Source organism: Marmota flaviventris, chromosome 6 (assembly GCF_047511675.1).
Source record: "Marmota flaviventris isolate mMarFla1 chromosome 6, mMarFla1.hap1, whole genome shotgun sequence".
In the NCBI taxonomy this organism is placed as follows: Eukaryota; Metazoa; Chordata; class Mammalia; order Rodentia; family Sciuridae; genus Marmota; species Marmota flaviventris.
In genome coordinates, this window is record NC_092503.1 from 89,698,054 (window position 1) to 89,714,812 (window position 16,759).

The 16,759-nt window shown below is 34.9% G+C and overlaps 1 protein-coding gene across 1 annotated transcript in view; it reads right to left on the reverse strand.

The window, feature by feature from the left end:
- The window catches only part of Adgrb3 (adhesion G protein-coupled receptor B3), a 687,882-nt gene that overhangs the window by 367,480 nt on the left and 303,643 nt on the right, over window positions 1-16,759 (reverse strand). The window contains exons 7-8 of the mRNA XM_071613277.1: window positions 7,408-7,509; window positions 6,932-7,038 (exon numbers count right to left, since the gene is read on the reverse strand). Coding sequence (XP_071469378.1) covers window positions 6,932-7,038; window positions 7,408-7,509 — 209 coding nt within the window. The remainder of the gene's footprint in view (window positions 1-6,931; window positions 7,039-7,407; window positions 7,510-16,759) is intronic.

Sequence of the window (16,759 nt, forward strand, 5' to 3'; positions counted from 1 at the left end):
TTTGAATTTGTTGTGGCAGATAACTGGATCCAGATCTAGGCATTTCTGAAGAATAGAGCTGAGTTTTCCAGTTTCTCAAGGCTAACAGGGTGGGTACCCTCAGGCTTTCCATCCTTTCTTAGGAAAGAGACTTTAAGACATTGTTTGCTATGGTTTGGTTAAGTGTCCTCCACAGGCCTGTGTCTTAAAGGCTTCTTCCCTAGTTTACAGTGTTCTAGGAGCTGGTGGAACATCTAAGAGGTTAGGCATAGTGGTAGGATATTAGGTCACTGGGGATGTGGCCTGGAAGGTGATATTGGTACCCCCAATTCCTTCATCTCTTTCACTTCCCACAGTCACAGTTGAGATGAGCACATTCCTCCTCCCTGCTCTCTCACAATGATGAACAGCCTCATCACAGATCCCGAAGCAGTGGTTCAACCAACCATGGACTGAAACTGTAAGCCAAAATAATCTTTTCCTCTTTTTAAGTTTATCAACTCTGGTATTTTGTCATAGTAACTGATAGCTTATTAACACACAGACTTCTTGAAACTTCAAAATAATCCTGTCCAAAATCAATCCCTGAATGAACTGAAGTTTCAATCCCTCCAAGTATCTGAATAACTAAGGAAAGGGGATGGTTTCTGGTAGCCATTAACATGATCTACTTTTGTTTTATACAGTGTCTGACATTCAGTAAAAAAATTACTAGATGTGCAATCAGGAGAGAAAATATTATGAACACTGAAAATGGTTAAAATGCTGAAGAAAATAGATGGAAAGGGGGATAAAATAGACTTTTCCAGGCCTTGAGGGAAAATTTCGAAGGAACTGTAATCTTTAAAGAAAAACAAAACAAATAAACAACAAAAAACTTATATTTTAGACCAGAAGCCAATGAAATACTGTCTAAAGGCCAAATTCAGTTCATTGCCTGGTTTTTATATAAAGTTTTACAAAAACACAGTCATTCCCATTTATTTATTTATTGTTTATAGCTGTTCTCATGCTACAAAGCAGAATCCATTGTCTTGACAAACACCATATGTCATGAAAAGTCTCCAATATTTACTATGTTATCCTTACAGAAAAATAATTGACAGCCCTTTCCCAAACCAATAATATATGAAGTTAAAAAAAATTAAAACAATTTTTCAGATATAATAGAAAATACATTAGGAATTTTTGAAATGTGCTATAGACTTTTACATGTGGTCTGAATAAACTTAAGAGGATTCTGCTCATTATAAAACAAGGCACGTTCTTCAACTTTCCTGGGCATTACTGAGCTTGGCAATCATTTAAGTTCTAGAAGAAAGGATTTGAAGGTTGGCAACGTCAATATAAAGGGAATTGAATAGTCTATCTTGAGTTGTTGAAACAAGGGTCTCCATATTCATTCCTAAGAGGTCTGTGTAAGTAGAAATAACATACATATAGATACATGTTTTAGCCACACCACATCCCCAAAAAAATAGAACAGGTAACTCCTATTTCTCAGGCTCCCAATCTCCAATTGATTAGTGACTACTTCAAAATTAAAACTATATTCTACTTCTCCAAATCAGCTGGACCTTAGCAGTCATTTCTCTGTGCTCATTAAAGAAACAATAAGACTTACACTCTTTTTATCTTAATATTTGTTGTAAGAAAAATTGCCAAGGCTATTATTTTTATTCCCCTATGAAGTTTCAATAATAAAGTATATTACCCTCTTTCAGGCAACTTGCTGAACATTTTTGCAATGAGCTGATGGCTAAAAAAGTATAACATGTGAGGAGTTTTGTATCATTGAATAAAAATTCCACTGGGATATAGCAAATATAAAAGAAAAATAAATCAAATCTATTCTGTTCTCTCACTGTCTCTCTGTCTCAGTATCTTTGTTGGTCTCCTGTCTCTGTATTTCAATCCCTCTCTATCTTTATCTCATTATTTCTCAAAAACCACCAATAAAAGGAGTAATGAAGTCCTTAAACCAAGATTCCAGCTCTTTGATATCTCTTACCATGAAGTCAAACTTTCAAAAACTAGATGAATTATCACTCTGACTTTTGTGTTTGCTCATTTAGTGAAGATTTGAAAAACCGAAACAGAGACCTTAAGAAACATCTCAAAGGAGAACATTTATACTTAGCTCTTCCAATTTCTGTATGGATGAGTTTCTACTAGTGCAATGTCTTTAGCCTTTCTCCATTCCCCATCACTCATATTTTGTCAGTTTTATACAGCCTCTCTCTCCAGATGCATGTCTGTGCATATGTGTGTAGGAAAGAGAGAAAGAGGAAAAGAGAGAGTTTTTGTCTAGGTGCACCAATGACAAAGTTGGTCTGCTTAACTGAGGGGTACCCTGGCCTATTTAGACACAGCATTCCATCATTTCTCATGATAATTTTATAAGCAATAAGAAATGGCATTCTTACAAGCAATAATAAGTGTTGACAAGGATGTGTGGTACACTCATACATTGCTGGTGGGACTGCAAATTGGTGCAACCAATATGGAAAGCAGTATGGAGATTCCTCATAAAACTTGGAATGGAACCACCACCTGACCCTTGATTTATGTCCAAAGGACTTAAAATCAGCATATTACAGTGACATAGCCAAATCAAAGTTTATAGCAGCTCAATTCACAATAGCCAAACTATGGAACCAACCTAGATGTCCTTCAACAGATGAATAGATAAAAAAAAATGTGGTACATATACACAATAGAATATTACTCAGCCTTAAAGAAGAATAAAGTTATGGCATTTGTAAGTAAATGGATGGAACTAGAGAATATCATACTAAGTGAAATAAGCCAATCCCAAAGGCCGAATGTTCTCTCTGATAAGTGGATGCTGATTCATAATGGGGGGTAGGTAGGGAAGAATGAAGAAAATGTGGATTGTGCACACAGAAGTGAGGGGAGGGGAGAAAGTGTGGGGGTGGGAAAGCTTCCGCAAGAGGGACATTATTACAATATACATGTATGATTACACTACCGATGTGACTCTGCATAGAGTACAGCCAAAGGAAGGAGAAGTTGTGCTCCATTTGTGTACAATGTGTCAAAATGCATTCTACTGTCATGTACAACTAATTAGAACAAATTAAAAAAAAAGAAGTGATTTGTGATCTTTACATTACTGATATCAGTGGTTCAACAAGACATCTTCTCTTAAGCATTTGAGAATTATTCTCCTGCTATTAAGTTGACTCTCATTAAAGCATGTTTTACTTGTGAAAGAAAATGATATTCTTCATTTGTCTGAATCCTGTGACTATTTCTCAATAGGTTAAAAATTATTTTACCTCATTTAGTATATTATTTAAAAAATTCCCAGTATCAAAAGACACATTAATACGTAGAAAATATGAAATGTCCAATAATGCTACTTAACATTCAGTATGTTGTTCCTATATTTCTAATTTTACTAAAGAGTGTGCACATGTTTGTGCCTTATCTTTTCTTAAAAGCAATACTTGGAGCATAGTGTTTAACTTTGTATCTTATAAGGTTTCCAAACAAACTTCACAGGAGAGAGCTTACAGAAATTGTTCTGTAATAACTAAATAATTTCATAAGGTGTTATTATCAATCACTCCACATTTCTAGATATTTTTTCAGCTACAGAAATTGCACATGGAGGATAACATTTATAAATTCATGAACAATACTTCTGGTGTATCATGTTCTTAGTGCTTTCTAGTTCCAGTATCCTACCACTAAGAAAAGTAGCAAAATCATTCACGTAGCCACAGAATATCTAGTCTGTACTTAACATTGTGTTAGGCAATAAAACAATAAAGACAAAACATGGTTCTTACCCTCAAATAACTCAAACTACATGTTTAAGATTGCTGACTTTATATTTTAAAAAATGTTTTTAATAGCACATTGTAATTACAGTTTTTATAACTGTGTATATGTATATATATTATATTCTATGTGAAAGAGTTGGTAACAGGTCTATTTATTTTAAATAATTACCTTTAGTAGATTATTTTTTAAAAGTAATTTTAATAATTTATTGAGCTTTATGATCATAGAAAATTTTTTAAAAAGTAAAATTCTTCAAGGATTAAATGTTGAACTGATAAGGAGAAAATATAGTCTGCAAACTAATTTTGGATTTGTGGGAGTCTCAACTGTTCTATATCACAAGCATTATCCAGCTATGCCAGTCAGACACAACATAGCTTAAAGAAGCAAGAAGAGTAGGTGTATGGAAGGAAGCTGACCTCATTTCCATCTCAAGTGTACTCTGTAGGATATGGATAGTGAGGCTAATGTGTGAGGTAAACATCTTTGAAGACACAGATTGATCCTATATTCCTATGAACATGTAAAGCAGATCATCATCCTTAGGCAAACACTAGATTTGTTAATGTATGCATGTATAAGTGTGTGAGCACTCATACATGTGTAGGTAAACATAATTCATGTATAAAATATATATAACATCTACACTTTCCCTCATCCTCCTTATCTATCTTTTTATATTAATGTATCTATATTTTTCTACACGCATAGCTCAAGTCCACAATATGTGAAACTCTAAAATATCATTCTTATTGAAATGGCTACTTAAATGCAAATGAATTTTCTATACATAAAGTTATCAATATCTTATATATAGTTACTCAGCTCTTACAAACAAACAATAAATGTATAGTATCTCATCTGTTTTTCCCCTATATTTCCAGAGATACTAAAATGAAGGAAGGACTTCCATTCTGTAAATAGCAAACTAAGACTTGAGTGAGACCGTTTGACTTTTTCTGAGAACATGTAATCAGAAAATGTGGCTTCCAGCCCCAGAGTTTAGGGCAGATGATTAAAAAAAAGAAAAAGAAAAAGAAAAAAGACTCAGGAGTTGAATGGCCACCACAAAAGAGATTGGACATTGGATCAATTGTGTCTGGTGTGTAACTTTCACTCTTTACCTCTCTTAGGTGGATTCCCTCTAGGTATATCTTTAGTTTCTTTTTATGCATATTGAGGCAATAATACCACACATGTTGAAGCTTCTTAAGAAGATTGGAGTTAATTAATAAAATTCCCAGCAGGTGGTTTGTAGGAGATGAACACATAGATGCTTTGTGTTCTAAAAATAATACACCTGATTTTATACCTATGCCAACAAGGCCATATGTACATTGTCAGTTATTTATCAACTGAATTGTTTTTATAAGATAAGTAACTTGAAATCTTATTTCTTTTACTTCACAGACTGAAGGCTCTTCATTATCATGAGCTACATTCACAGAATGCAAATTCATTTCCATATTTCGGTACAGAACATTGGATTCAGAAAAATAAAACTTTTCTGCAAAAATGTGATATTTTTCTTATTCTTGCAAATTTCTAAGAATTGGCTTATATTTACTTAATTCTTGAAATTGTTCCATCTACCATCATGACTAAGAAAAAACTGAATATAGATATAATTAGACTAAAATAAACAAATGCTAATGTCTAAAATGCAGGGAAAATAAAATCCATTAAAATTAAACTCATAAAAATATTTTGCTCATATATAATTCTGATACAGAACAACATGAGTTATTGATAAATGAGGATTTATTTATTAAAATGAGGATTTATTTATCTATCTAAATATATATATATATATATATATATATATATATACCCACACAACAAATAAATTTTTAAAAATATGAAATTTAAATACTGTTCAATACCTTTGTATACCATATCAGTAATTAAATTGATGAGTTTTTGGCTATATAGGAAATACATAAATTTATTTGTATTATATGTTTTTTATAAGTATATGTAAGCATATACTTATAGTGGAAATAAGGCTTTAGGTAGCCAAATAATAACTTTCTAATATACATATATGTATCTATAATGAGAGATATAAGGATCTATGTAGTTATCAACTCAATTTTTGTTTTCATACATAAATATATTACTCAGCATAAAATTTCTAGATTTTTTAAAATTTGTTTTATTTTTCTGATAAATAGATAAATGCTGATTCCATCAATTGATAAGGGTGGTTTTTGTATAAGCTTCTTCTCCATCCACAAGCAAGATATCCTTCAGGGTTTTTTTTTTAAGAATATGTGTTGACAGTCAGAACATTAAAACACACACACACACACACACACACACACACACATACACACACAAGCACAGCAAAACATAAAGGCTCTTAAAAGAAACATCATCCCTACCAAAGTTCAACTTTCCATTTGGCTTTTAATGGTATTTTATTCTGTATCCCACAATGTGTACCATTCCAATGGATAGAGGTCTTCCTAACTGTCAGGATGAAATGGCAATAGTGTCTAAAATGAGAATGACTTGCCCTTATGAAATACCAAGCAAAATTTAATTGTTCTCAAAATATCCATGTATCACATTCTGTATAGTTTAAAGATGTGTGGGTAACAGGCACTACACTTTGAAAACTTGAGCCCCACAATTTTTGTCTAGTAATTAAATTCCTCTGGTGCAACAACATTGTCATTTTGTTTTTACATCTTAATTTCAAACTGCTTTAAGAAATTTGACATCTCAGTGACACAGCTTTGTTATTTCCCAATCATTGAGAAGTTAAAGAATTTTAAAATTGTATGATGCTTTGAAATAGATCTTATATAGAATTTAACACAGACTTGAATTACTCATTATATATAGTTTAATTCTTACACATAAAACTGGAAAGCAACTTTGCTTAGGCCTTTTCCCGTTAGACAAGGAATTCTTTCATTTAAATAGCAGGATCCATACAAACCCAAGCCTGAGGAATAAAACAATTTAGCCCTAACTTACAAAAAAATTAGCTTTCTATCACATCCCTTTTTCCATTAGACATTTTTTTCAGAGACTTTACTGATTCGATTGTACAGCAGAAGGTTAAATTCTCACACAATGATCATTAGCAAAAAATAAACAGAGCAAGTACTAAAGCTGGCTTTGCACCTACTGAATGCTGCAAGTGTCTGTACTCATTTGATATGCATCTTGCAAAGCTTGGCTGTTCCCAGAAGGCCACTCCATGAAGACTGAGAGAGCAGCGTCTGCTAGTGGTGCCTGTGTGTCACAAAGAACAGAGAGAAGCTTTATAACAGGATGCTTGAAGGCATCGTATAATTGGGAGACTGGCTGAAAATTGGGCTTACGCTATTTTTTGCTTTAAAAAACATGCATTTGAAATTGTTATTTGGGTTATTTTTTTAATGCCTGTGAGTCACACTGAGAAACCACTGCACCAGCAATATTTTGGGGGCCTCTTTTTTTGGCTCCTTTCAGGAAGCACTTTACTAAAATTGTTTCATTAATTGTTTATTGGACAGACTTATTTATGGATACAGGACAAAAGTATGACTTCATAAGCAAGCACAGCATGCTGTTGTTGGATAGCAATCTTCATTTGGATTTGGGCGGGTCATCTTACTGTACCTGTGGCATTCAGTGGGCATTGATTGAATGCCAAATCGCCTGCTGGAGTCCTTTTCCACACCATCGACATCAGATAATCCTCTGGGCATATTTCATAAGGTGCTGCAATTTAAAACAGAGGGCCTTGAATGTCAGCAGTGTTTATTTTTTTAAATATTGGCAATAAACAATCCTCAAATGCATCTCTCTCACTGTGCACCTCTTTCATGTTCTTTAAAGTAGATTGCTTTCTGAAATGTTAGAGACATAAACAAAAAATCACCAGGTTTTATTTCACTATCTACAAAATCTTCATGCTTCCTTTGAAATTTCTTACTGTGTAGGCTTCTATGAAAAAGTCACTTGGGTTTATCTCCAAATTGAACACATTCAAGAATGAAAAAAAAAATCTTTCCAATTTTTTATAATATTTTAGGATGTTATACAATAAAGCGATTTACAATATACCAAAAGCCATATTAGAATTATTAATAAGTGTTAAGAATCAATTAACATAAAGTTCAAAAATATGTTTTTATTTCTTCATCCAAGAACAAAAAATACCAGTTGTGCTTTTATAAGAATAAATCAATTTGATTTTTTAATTATATTTGAAATTTCAAATAATTATAGAATAAGAAAGTTAAAAGGAATTTTAAGAACAGATCTATAACAAATATATTATAATGGAAAAACACCCAAATCATGAAATGATGATTTATAGTATTTATATAAATACCTTGATAAATGAGGACCTAAGAAACAATAAGTAGGGCCGGGGACATAGCTTAGTGGCAGAGTGCTTGCCCAGAATGTGCAATGCCCTGGGTTCAATTCCCAGCACCACAACTACTGTAATAACCACTACCACTATTACTACTAAAGTCCCTAAGTAAATATAAGCATGCGACTTCCTGGGAGAAATGTCTTCCTTTGGAAATAGTGTCTTATTTAATCCATGACAATAAAAATTCTACTGATCCAATTGTACTTCAGAATTTGTGAATTCTGTAATTTAACTTATAACTATTAGTAGGTGAAAAAAAATGCAATTGGATGCATTAAGTATTGAAATTGCAGTTTTTTGTAATGACCTAAGACAAGCTGAATGATTTAAACAAGCGAGCATATTAAAGTTGAAAGTATCATCAAAGGTCACCTATTTCATTTCCTTCATAGATGAGAATGCCAAAGCCAAAATGAGACTCACCCAAGGTGAGGGAGCTGGTGGAGGTTATCAGCAGGGCTGAACCCCAAAATTTCAATTCTTCAATAGCCTTCCTTTTGACTTTCCAAGTGTTTTCCTTGTTACCTTGAATTGTTCAAGAAAGTATTCTTCCCCTGATTTACTCTGAGTTCTGATAAAAACACACTGGTGACTTGACTCCAACACATGGAAGCTTTGCTTGGCAGATAGATTAGTAGGCAATCTATGTCAGCCCCAGTTTTTTTCATAAGCTGTCTTCTCCTCACTAGTGATGCCCATCAGGCCTACCACACTCACCTCAGTCTTTACTCACTGAACCTTCCCTGGAGCACCTCTGACTTTTTCTTTCTCAAAAATACTTTCCTCAGGTCCTTAGAAAATCATTCTCTCTTAGGCCTCCACCAAATACCCAGGCCATTTTCTTGTGTACATTTTCCTTTCTTAGTCTCCTTCCTTGTATCCTTTGCAGAATGATTCATACTTCCCTTTTCCCTTAAGTTAAATGCTTTACTTAGATAATTTCCATCATTAATAATATTAATCCTTTTAACATTCATTGAGTCTTTTACAGTCTTTCATACCCAGAATCAATCTTCCCCAACTACCTATGATCTAGAGATGACTATTAGTCTTATTTACCCATGTGAAAAAACAGAAGCACAGAAGGAGAATTGAAATTTTTCCTTTTCAAAATTGAAACATTATTTTTATCACATATTAAATCCAGACAAGAATATCAGTGCAGTTGGGGCGCACTGAATAGGGAGGAGTGGCTTGGTGAGGGTGCCTGGTTCTCACTCCCTTTGGGAGTTAACCATGCCTTCCTGGTCTCTTCCATGCATCCAAGGCTGCTATTCTGACACTATTAAGGGACACTTCTTGGGATCAAAGAAAATTTTCATTAAGGCTGGACTGGGATAGTGGTTATGGGTAGAAGTAGAAATCAAAAATCATCAGAAATCAAAACTAAAAAGCAGCAAAATGTATCACACACACACATACATAATTTAGCTCAAGTAAGGATAAAGGAAGCCTCCATAAAGGATTCTCTTCCACAGTTATCTCAGGAAACAGGAGAGAAATAAATTAAGGAATATAGCAGCCATCACCAGCCAAGCATCCATAACCAGACACTCCCACAAGCAGGCTGGGGGACACTTCACTGGCTGCTCCATCTGTCCCCCACAGCATGGAGAGCATATGCTCCTATTCTGGACTCTGCTGCCCAACCAGTCTCCTCCCAGCTGGAGGTGTCTCCTAAGAGGACAGGTGACAGTATCAGGAAGAAAAGGCAAAACCCAGAGGTGTGGCAGTGGTGAGGGAAGTCACTGCCATGGAAATAGATGGTGCTTATATTAATGTCATTGAAGGGGAGGAAAGCTGGGAAAAGAGGAAAAGTTAGTAAAATGTCAGAGCAGCAGTAAGATTGCAATCAGTTGACTTTTAACTCAAACTTTTGCTTGTGTTATACCTTCGTCATTCTTCTAACTCCAGATATGAATTGGAGACAACTATGTGTTTCTTTGGTTTGAATGTCTTTGTTGGGTTTTAGATTGGCAGAGACAACTGGTAAATGGCATTTTTAGTTGAATATTCCACAGAAAACTCAAAGGCAATCTGTCCACACTTCAATTCTCACCATTTTCCCCCACACTGCTGCTTATTTTCGCTCCCTGTATTTCCTAACTCTGCCAGTAATATGCCAAACATGTCCCTGTAACTAAAAACATCAGATGCATCTTCTACTCATCCTTCTCCTCTTAATCTTCCACAATTCTACTTCCACCATTCACCCAGGCATCCATCCTATCCTGTGTGAATTAGGGAACAAGTTCATTGGTAAATTCATGCATTTACTAACCTGTGCTGGGCCCTGCTATAGAGAGAACCAGCGATACATTAGAAAAACAGTCTCTGCCTGTGGTTCTCTCAGGCAAAGGGAGAAAACAGAGGTAAAACACACACACACACACACACACACACACAATTACTTTTTGTAACTATGCAATATAATTGTAATTCAATACAATTGTGATAAATACTTCAAACATTAACTATAGGGTGCTGTTTCCATCTAAAATCTGAGACTCTTCCTGGAAGAAGTGACACTTGAGACTGGCAGTGTGAGATACAGTCAGTGCTCTCGGCATAGGGTACATTACATGAAAGTGCCTTGCAGCAGGGTAGGGCTTGAGGCATTCAGACTGAAGTGACTGGAAGGAAAAGAATGAGGAGAACTGTGATGTCATGCTCTGCAAAGACAGGCTCAGATAAATTTTTAATTTTAAGAAGATTGGTTTGCCTTGTTTAGGCAGACTAGATGGGCTAGACCATAGAGGAGGTTAATGCAGGACCACAGTTATCCTTTAGGAAGAATGAGTAGACTAAAGATGGAAAAAAATAGGTGGATACAAGATAAGTTTGGCCTGTTGGCTAAATGATGTGGGTAATGAAGGCAACAAAGAGGTCCAGGATGGTGCCTGCTTCCTGAGCTAATGGAATGGGTGTCAAGTGATGCAATTCCCCAGTACCTTTCCCCTTAAACCAATTTTTATGCCTTGTAACAGTAATCTCTAAAATGAAGATTAACTTTGCCCCTTGCTGTCATGGGTCCCTTGTCCTCATAGAGTAAAGTTAACTGTGCCTGTGTAATCAAAGACCCTTCTAGTACACCTGAACCTGGGATGCCTCCTGCTCACTCACATGTACATCTGTCACAAAGAATGATTGGTTATTTCCTAAATATTTCACACTAATTCATTCTTCTTTCTCTGTGCAAATGCTGTGTGTTCTGCTTAAAATGCTTTCTCCTCCCATTTTTGAAAGTATAATTCCAATTTATCTTTAATACACAACCTACATGATGGATTTTGCAAAATGATGGAAATCTATTTTCACTGTTAAACCTAGTAGCCACTAGCCAAATATGGTTCAGTTGCTAAAATGCGCTCAGTGGGGCTGAGGACAGAATTTAAAATTTCATTTAACTTTAATTAATGTAAATTAAATTTAAATGGTTACTACTTTGGACATTGCTATAATAGATGATAACTATTTCTGTAAATCCATTCAAAAACTCTTATGGAATATTTTAAAATGGAAAACTAGAATAAGTATTAAAGTTCACAAAATACATCATGAATAGTTTATAACATAATCAAATTCTATATAAAATGACTAGTCTATTTTTACTGACATGACAGTTTTTATCTATTATTACAGTTATACTTGATTACTATTTGTTCCCTCTATGCATCTCTCTTCTCTTTGTTATCCTCATCATCATCTTTTGATTTATAATCTTTTACTTCCACAAAACTTGCACTGTCTTTCTAGTGTTCAATGCTTTCAAACTCAAATTTTCTTCAGTTCTACTGATGAAATCTGAAATACATTTCATAAAACCTGTTGCTACAGCTTCTAGTATTTCCTGATTTAGTCTTGATATAAACCAATGAAAAAGTAATCTGTACACTGAACTTCTTCATTTCCCTGGAGTGGACTCAGAAAGCTTTCACACTTTATGATCTGGCAAAAGGCATTCATTCCCTCTCTGTGCCCCTCCTCCCTGTCCACTGTGGTCAGAATATCTGGTCATTGTAGATGTTAGCCACTAGATGGCAGTGGTGGGCCAACAGGGCGAATGTTTACTGGGCCTGCAGCTCAAACTGATGAGGTTCAAAATCAAGGTTGCCGTAGTAATAACAATCTGCTGGGAAATATGGGTCACCGCTTGATTTTTTAAAGGGCATACTACTTGGGGAAAGATGAAATGTCGTTTTTTCATGTAAGGAAATATGTTTAATGCTTAAACTGGCCTGTTACAAGGTCCTGCAATCTGGTTCCCTTTGGCTGTGTTCCTTCCCTCTGCCCTCTCACTACCTCCTCAGTCACACTGGCCTCCTGGCTGGCTCCTTCTCCAATACTCTGGTTGAGCTGGTGCCTCAGAATGTGTCCACCTGTTCTTTCCACCCAGCATATCCCTCCTCCTTGTCCTTAAATATCTCCATGGCTCATATATTCACCACATTTTATCTTAACTCAAATCTCATATTTTCAGTGATTTGCTGACCCACCCTTCCACACTCCTGTCCCTTCCTTTGCTCTGTTGTTCTCCAAAGTATGTGTCTGTCACCTTGTTATATCTACATTTTTTTATAGGTTATTCATTTGTTGGTCTCCTCTGGCTAGACAATCTATTTTTCAACTATGCTGATTCTAAAGATCACAGAGAAATAAGATGATTCTGCACAATACTGAGGGTGTGTGTGTGTGTGTGTGTGTGTGTGCATGGAAAATGGTCAGGCACAAGTCATCCCAATTAAAAGTAGAAAGAGACAGAGATTAGCTATTATAATCACACTAAAAGTTAAAGAGATTTCTAGGGTATCAGATATTGGAAAATTTGACCTTGGAGGGTTATATCTAATTTGTAAGAGCCAATGTGCCCCTTTTTAGGACCCTCTGATGTGACCTACATTATGCCAACTCTAGGTATGAAAGAAGCTGCATGAGCACTAGTTCTCTTGGGTCCATTCACACTACTCAATTACTAAATTATTGACTATCTGTTTGATCTACCTATAATCAAACAAAACCAACCAAACCAATAATTTTCTCAGTCTAGGGAGGCTGACAAACTTTATGTTTTGCTCTACTATAAATTCACAAAGCCTCAGCTGCACTGTGCTTCTTGAAGACAGAAACCCAGTACACAAATGATAAAAAAGGGGAATCATCAATTTAAAAGTTGCAAATTGGTCCAGGATTTACAACTTTTCAGTACTGATGTCAAATCCCACAGCTGCTTTAAATATTTGATCAAAGATGATTTTGGCATTCTTTGAAGATTATATCTTAAAAAAATTAGTAAAGAAAACAAGTCTGTTTATGCACATACTAGAAGCAAAAGAGCCTAGACACTAAAATAAGAATTTATTTTCTTCTATCTTATGTTCATACATCTCGAGTAGTGGGGATCTTCCTGGGTTCTTCAGTGCCACTTATAGAATTTGAGACTAAGAGACCTGGGACAATCTAAATAATGTACAAAGGGAGGGGGAAAAGAATCACAGGAAATGGCAATAGGAAGTAGATGGATTTCAAATCTGTTTAGGAAGTAGACTGTACTCAACTTCATGGCTGATGGGTGCAAGAGGGAAGGAAAATGGAGAAATAAGAGGACTCCAGGAGGGACATCCAGTGTGCTTCATCTTGAGCTACAGTATGTGAAGCAGAGATGGCTTGGGAGAGATGCTGAAAATAGTTTTGCATTTGTAATATTTGAGCACATTTAGATACTATCCAAAACCCAGTTGCTATATGGAACCAAAGCTCAAGAGAAAAACATAAGCTAGAGATAGAGATTTGTGTTAATTTTTTGTGTGTGTGCTTAATGCTACTTATGTGTATTTTGTAAATTAGAAAATAGATAACTAGCTTAGGCCTCTCTCTGTGCTCAAAATAAAAACATATTATCATGCAGCAATATGAAGGACTCCTTATTTTTATGCCTTAGCAAAATGGAAGAGCAATTCTGTGCATCAGCTGAAACATCCCACTGTTTGCTATCACTAGCACAAAGATACAAAAACTCATTTGTAAGATACAACTGTACTTGAAGTCACAAGTATGTAGTTAGCATGCTCCCTTAAAATAAGGTAGCAATTACCTAGTGATTAGCTGTTAATCTGTCTATTCAAACTGATTTTCTGTCTCTTAAAAATAGCAGAAATTATACAGGGTTTAAATCAATTTGATGTGGAGAATTAGTTTTCACCTCATATGCTAGAATTTCAGCATTAAAGAGAAATTGATTCAAAAGTACAGAGTTGGCATGCAGAAAAAAATAAAAGGAAAACATGCACTACTCGTGACCCCACGTTTCAATTTTTACTTGCTGGCAAACATGAATTATTATGTTTTGTGAATTCTCAGGTTGGGGGATGCAGATAATGAGATAGATCCCGTCTCTGTGCTCACATGGTTTACAGCTCTAAATTCAAAGGTGGAACCTACTCAGGTGAAGAATTCATGCTGCTGTCAAGGCCTGAGAGAATAAAGAGTATTTATGAAGTGTTTCATAACACTGTGCCTCACAAAAGAAAAGGTTTTAGCTATCTCAAGCATACAATTATATCAGCAATCTGTATGTTTCACTAGGAATTATTCTTCTAAGTGAATTTCGTATTTTAATTTATCAAATTCTCATAGTAACCTCCGTTGGTGAATAGAATATATTTTAAACATGAGGAAACCAAGGTAGAGAGAACTATGTAGCCTAAGGTTACAGCTGGAAGGTGATGGCTTGCAGACACAAACAAGACCCATTTTTAGAGTAGACATTGTCCCTAAGCATAGGGGTACTTTTGTTGTTGTTGATCTATGATAAATAAGTTATTCATATATTTTACAAAAAAAAATGTTTTTAAGTCTCGAAGACAGAAACGACAAACTTTAATTTTATCAGCAAACTGTGTGTTACAGATTGCCTGTGTGAGTGCTGGTCTGGATCATGTTTTATGTACACACTCCCAAGCAAATTCTGTATTTTATCATTTAATCCTACATTTCAGCTTAGTAGATAAGATCACTCTAGTTTCAAGCTGTTAACTAATTTAATTAAACAATGGCTAACTTCAATTTTGAAGAATAACTAAATAATTCTTTACCAAGTTTTTATTAGACTTTTTAACATTGAAGTGCATTCCAGATTTTGCTGGAAAATTTTACTTGCCTTTTTATATTATTTTAGGAAAAGCTGAGGTAACAGTCCTTTTTAGCCTTCTCTAATCTTAGCACATGTAGAAAGTGATGACTTGGAGGCACATTGGCATGAGTGGCAAGGCTACTTGAGACTTGAGCCACCTGGCCACAGCCTCCTGTCAGGCCAGCTGCACTGAGGTCTTTAGGATCATTATTTGGACACACGGAGGGCCAATCCCAGCAAGGCGGGTTTCGGGGTGGGACTATCTCAAGGAGCTCTGACCTAAAAGGGTTAGTGGAGCTAAGATATGGGGAAACTGAATAACTTGTTATAGAAGTTTGACATTTTTCCTGCCTCCAGCATTTCCTTCATTTATTTCTAAGGAAAGAAGTATCATATTACAAATTATAACCGCAAAAAAATAGTTTAAATAAATTTCAGTTTATTATTAAAAATAATGTTAGTAAGCATTGACCCCAAAAGGGAGTTGTATTAATCAATTTCAGTAATTTTAAAGATTAACTTTAATTCCTTTATTTTAAAAATAATGATTAAATAGTGCCTAAAATTTGTGTTTATCTTTATTACAAAGCAACTGGAGATAGAAGAAAGAAACAAAAAAAAATGTATAAGTATTTCTCTACTTTTTGACTTGAGAATGCTCAGCATGTTGCCAAATATTTCTGTATTGGACAAAGTAGGGTAATATAAGATTACAACAAATTGCCTTTTAAGTTTCTACCAAGACAGAAGCCCTGGGCTTCTGTCAAAGTCTCATCTGATGAGCAATCTGTAAGACAAATTATGATAATAAAAGTCTCCATAGAAACAGGTTTGAAAAGGGACATAAATTACTATATAGATATTGATTCTTTTAGACCTCAGTGGTTTCTCCTTAATTCTGCCTATAAAATTCAGTTGCCTTTTTTTCCCCAGAACTGTTGAGTGGACTATATAATAAAACCCATGCTTTTGTGGGAGGATAGGACACTATTTTAAATATTTATTAAACAACAGGTGGTCTCTCTCACATAGGGTTATCTTCAAGTTCTAATTAATTTCCATGCTTTTTAGAAGTGACATGGTAAAAACAAATAGAACATTTAAGAAGAAAGAATTCAATTTCTAGTGCCACCTACTGTTAAACACTGAACCTAGTGTTTAGTTTTAGGTGATTGATGTGAACTTTAAAGTGTGACATTATTTGTTATGTCCAAAAATATTCAGTGAAAATACTTGCTTTAACCTTATGAAGAACTCAACCTATAATAGCATAATTCCCTGTAAAATATACAGATACCATCTGACATCAGAAAAATCAGAAATTCCAATGGAATAGGAGCTTTTAAAAGCACTATTTGTGATGAACTAATAGTAGTTTAAAAAGAAAAAGGCAAAGCAGATGTCAACTTGTATGTAATTTTAACATAGAGTAGCATTTTTTCTCTTTCAATAAGAAA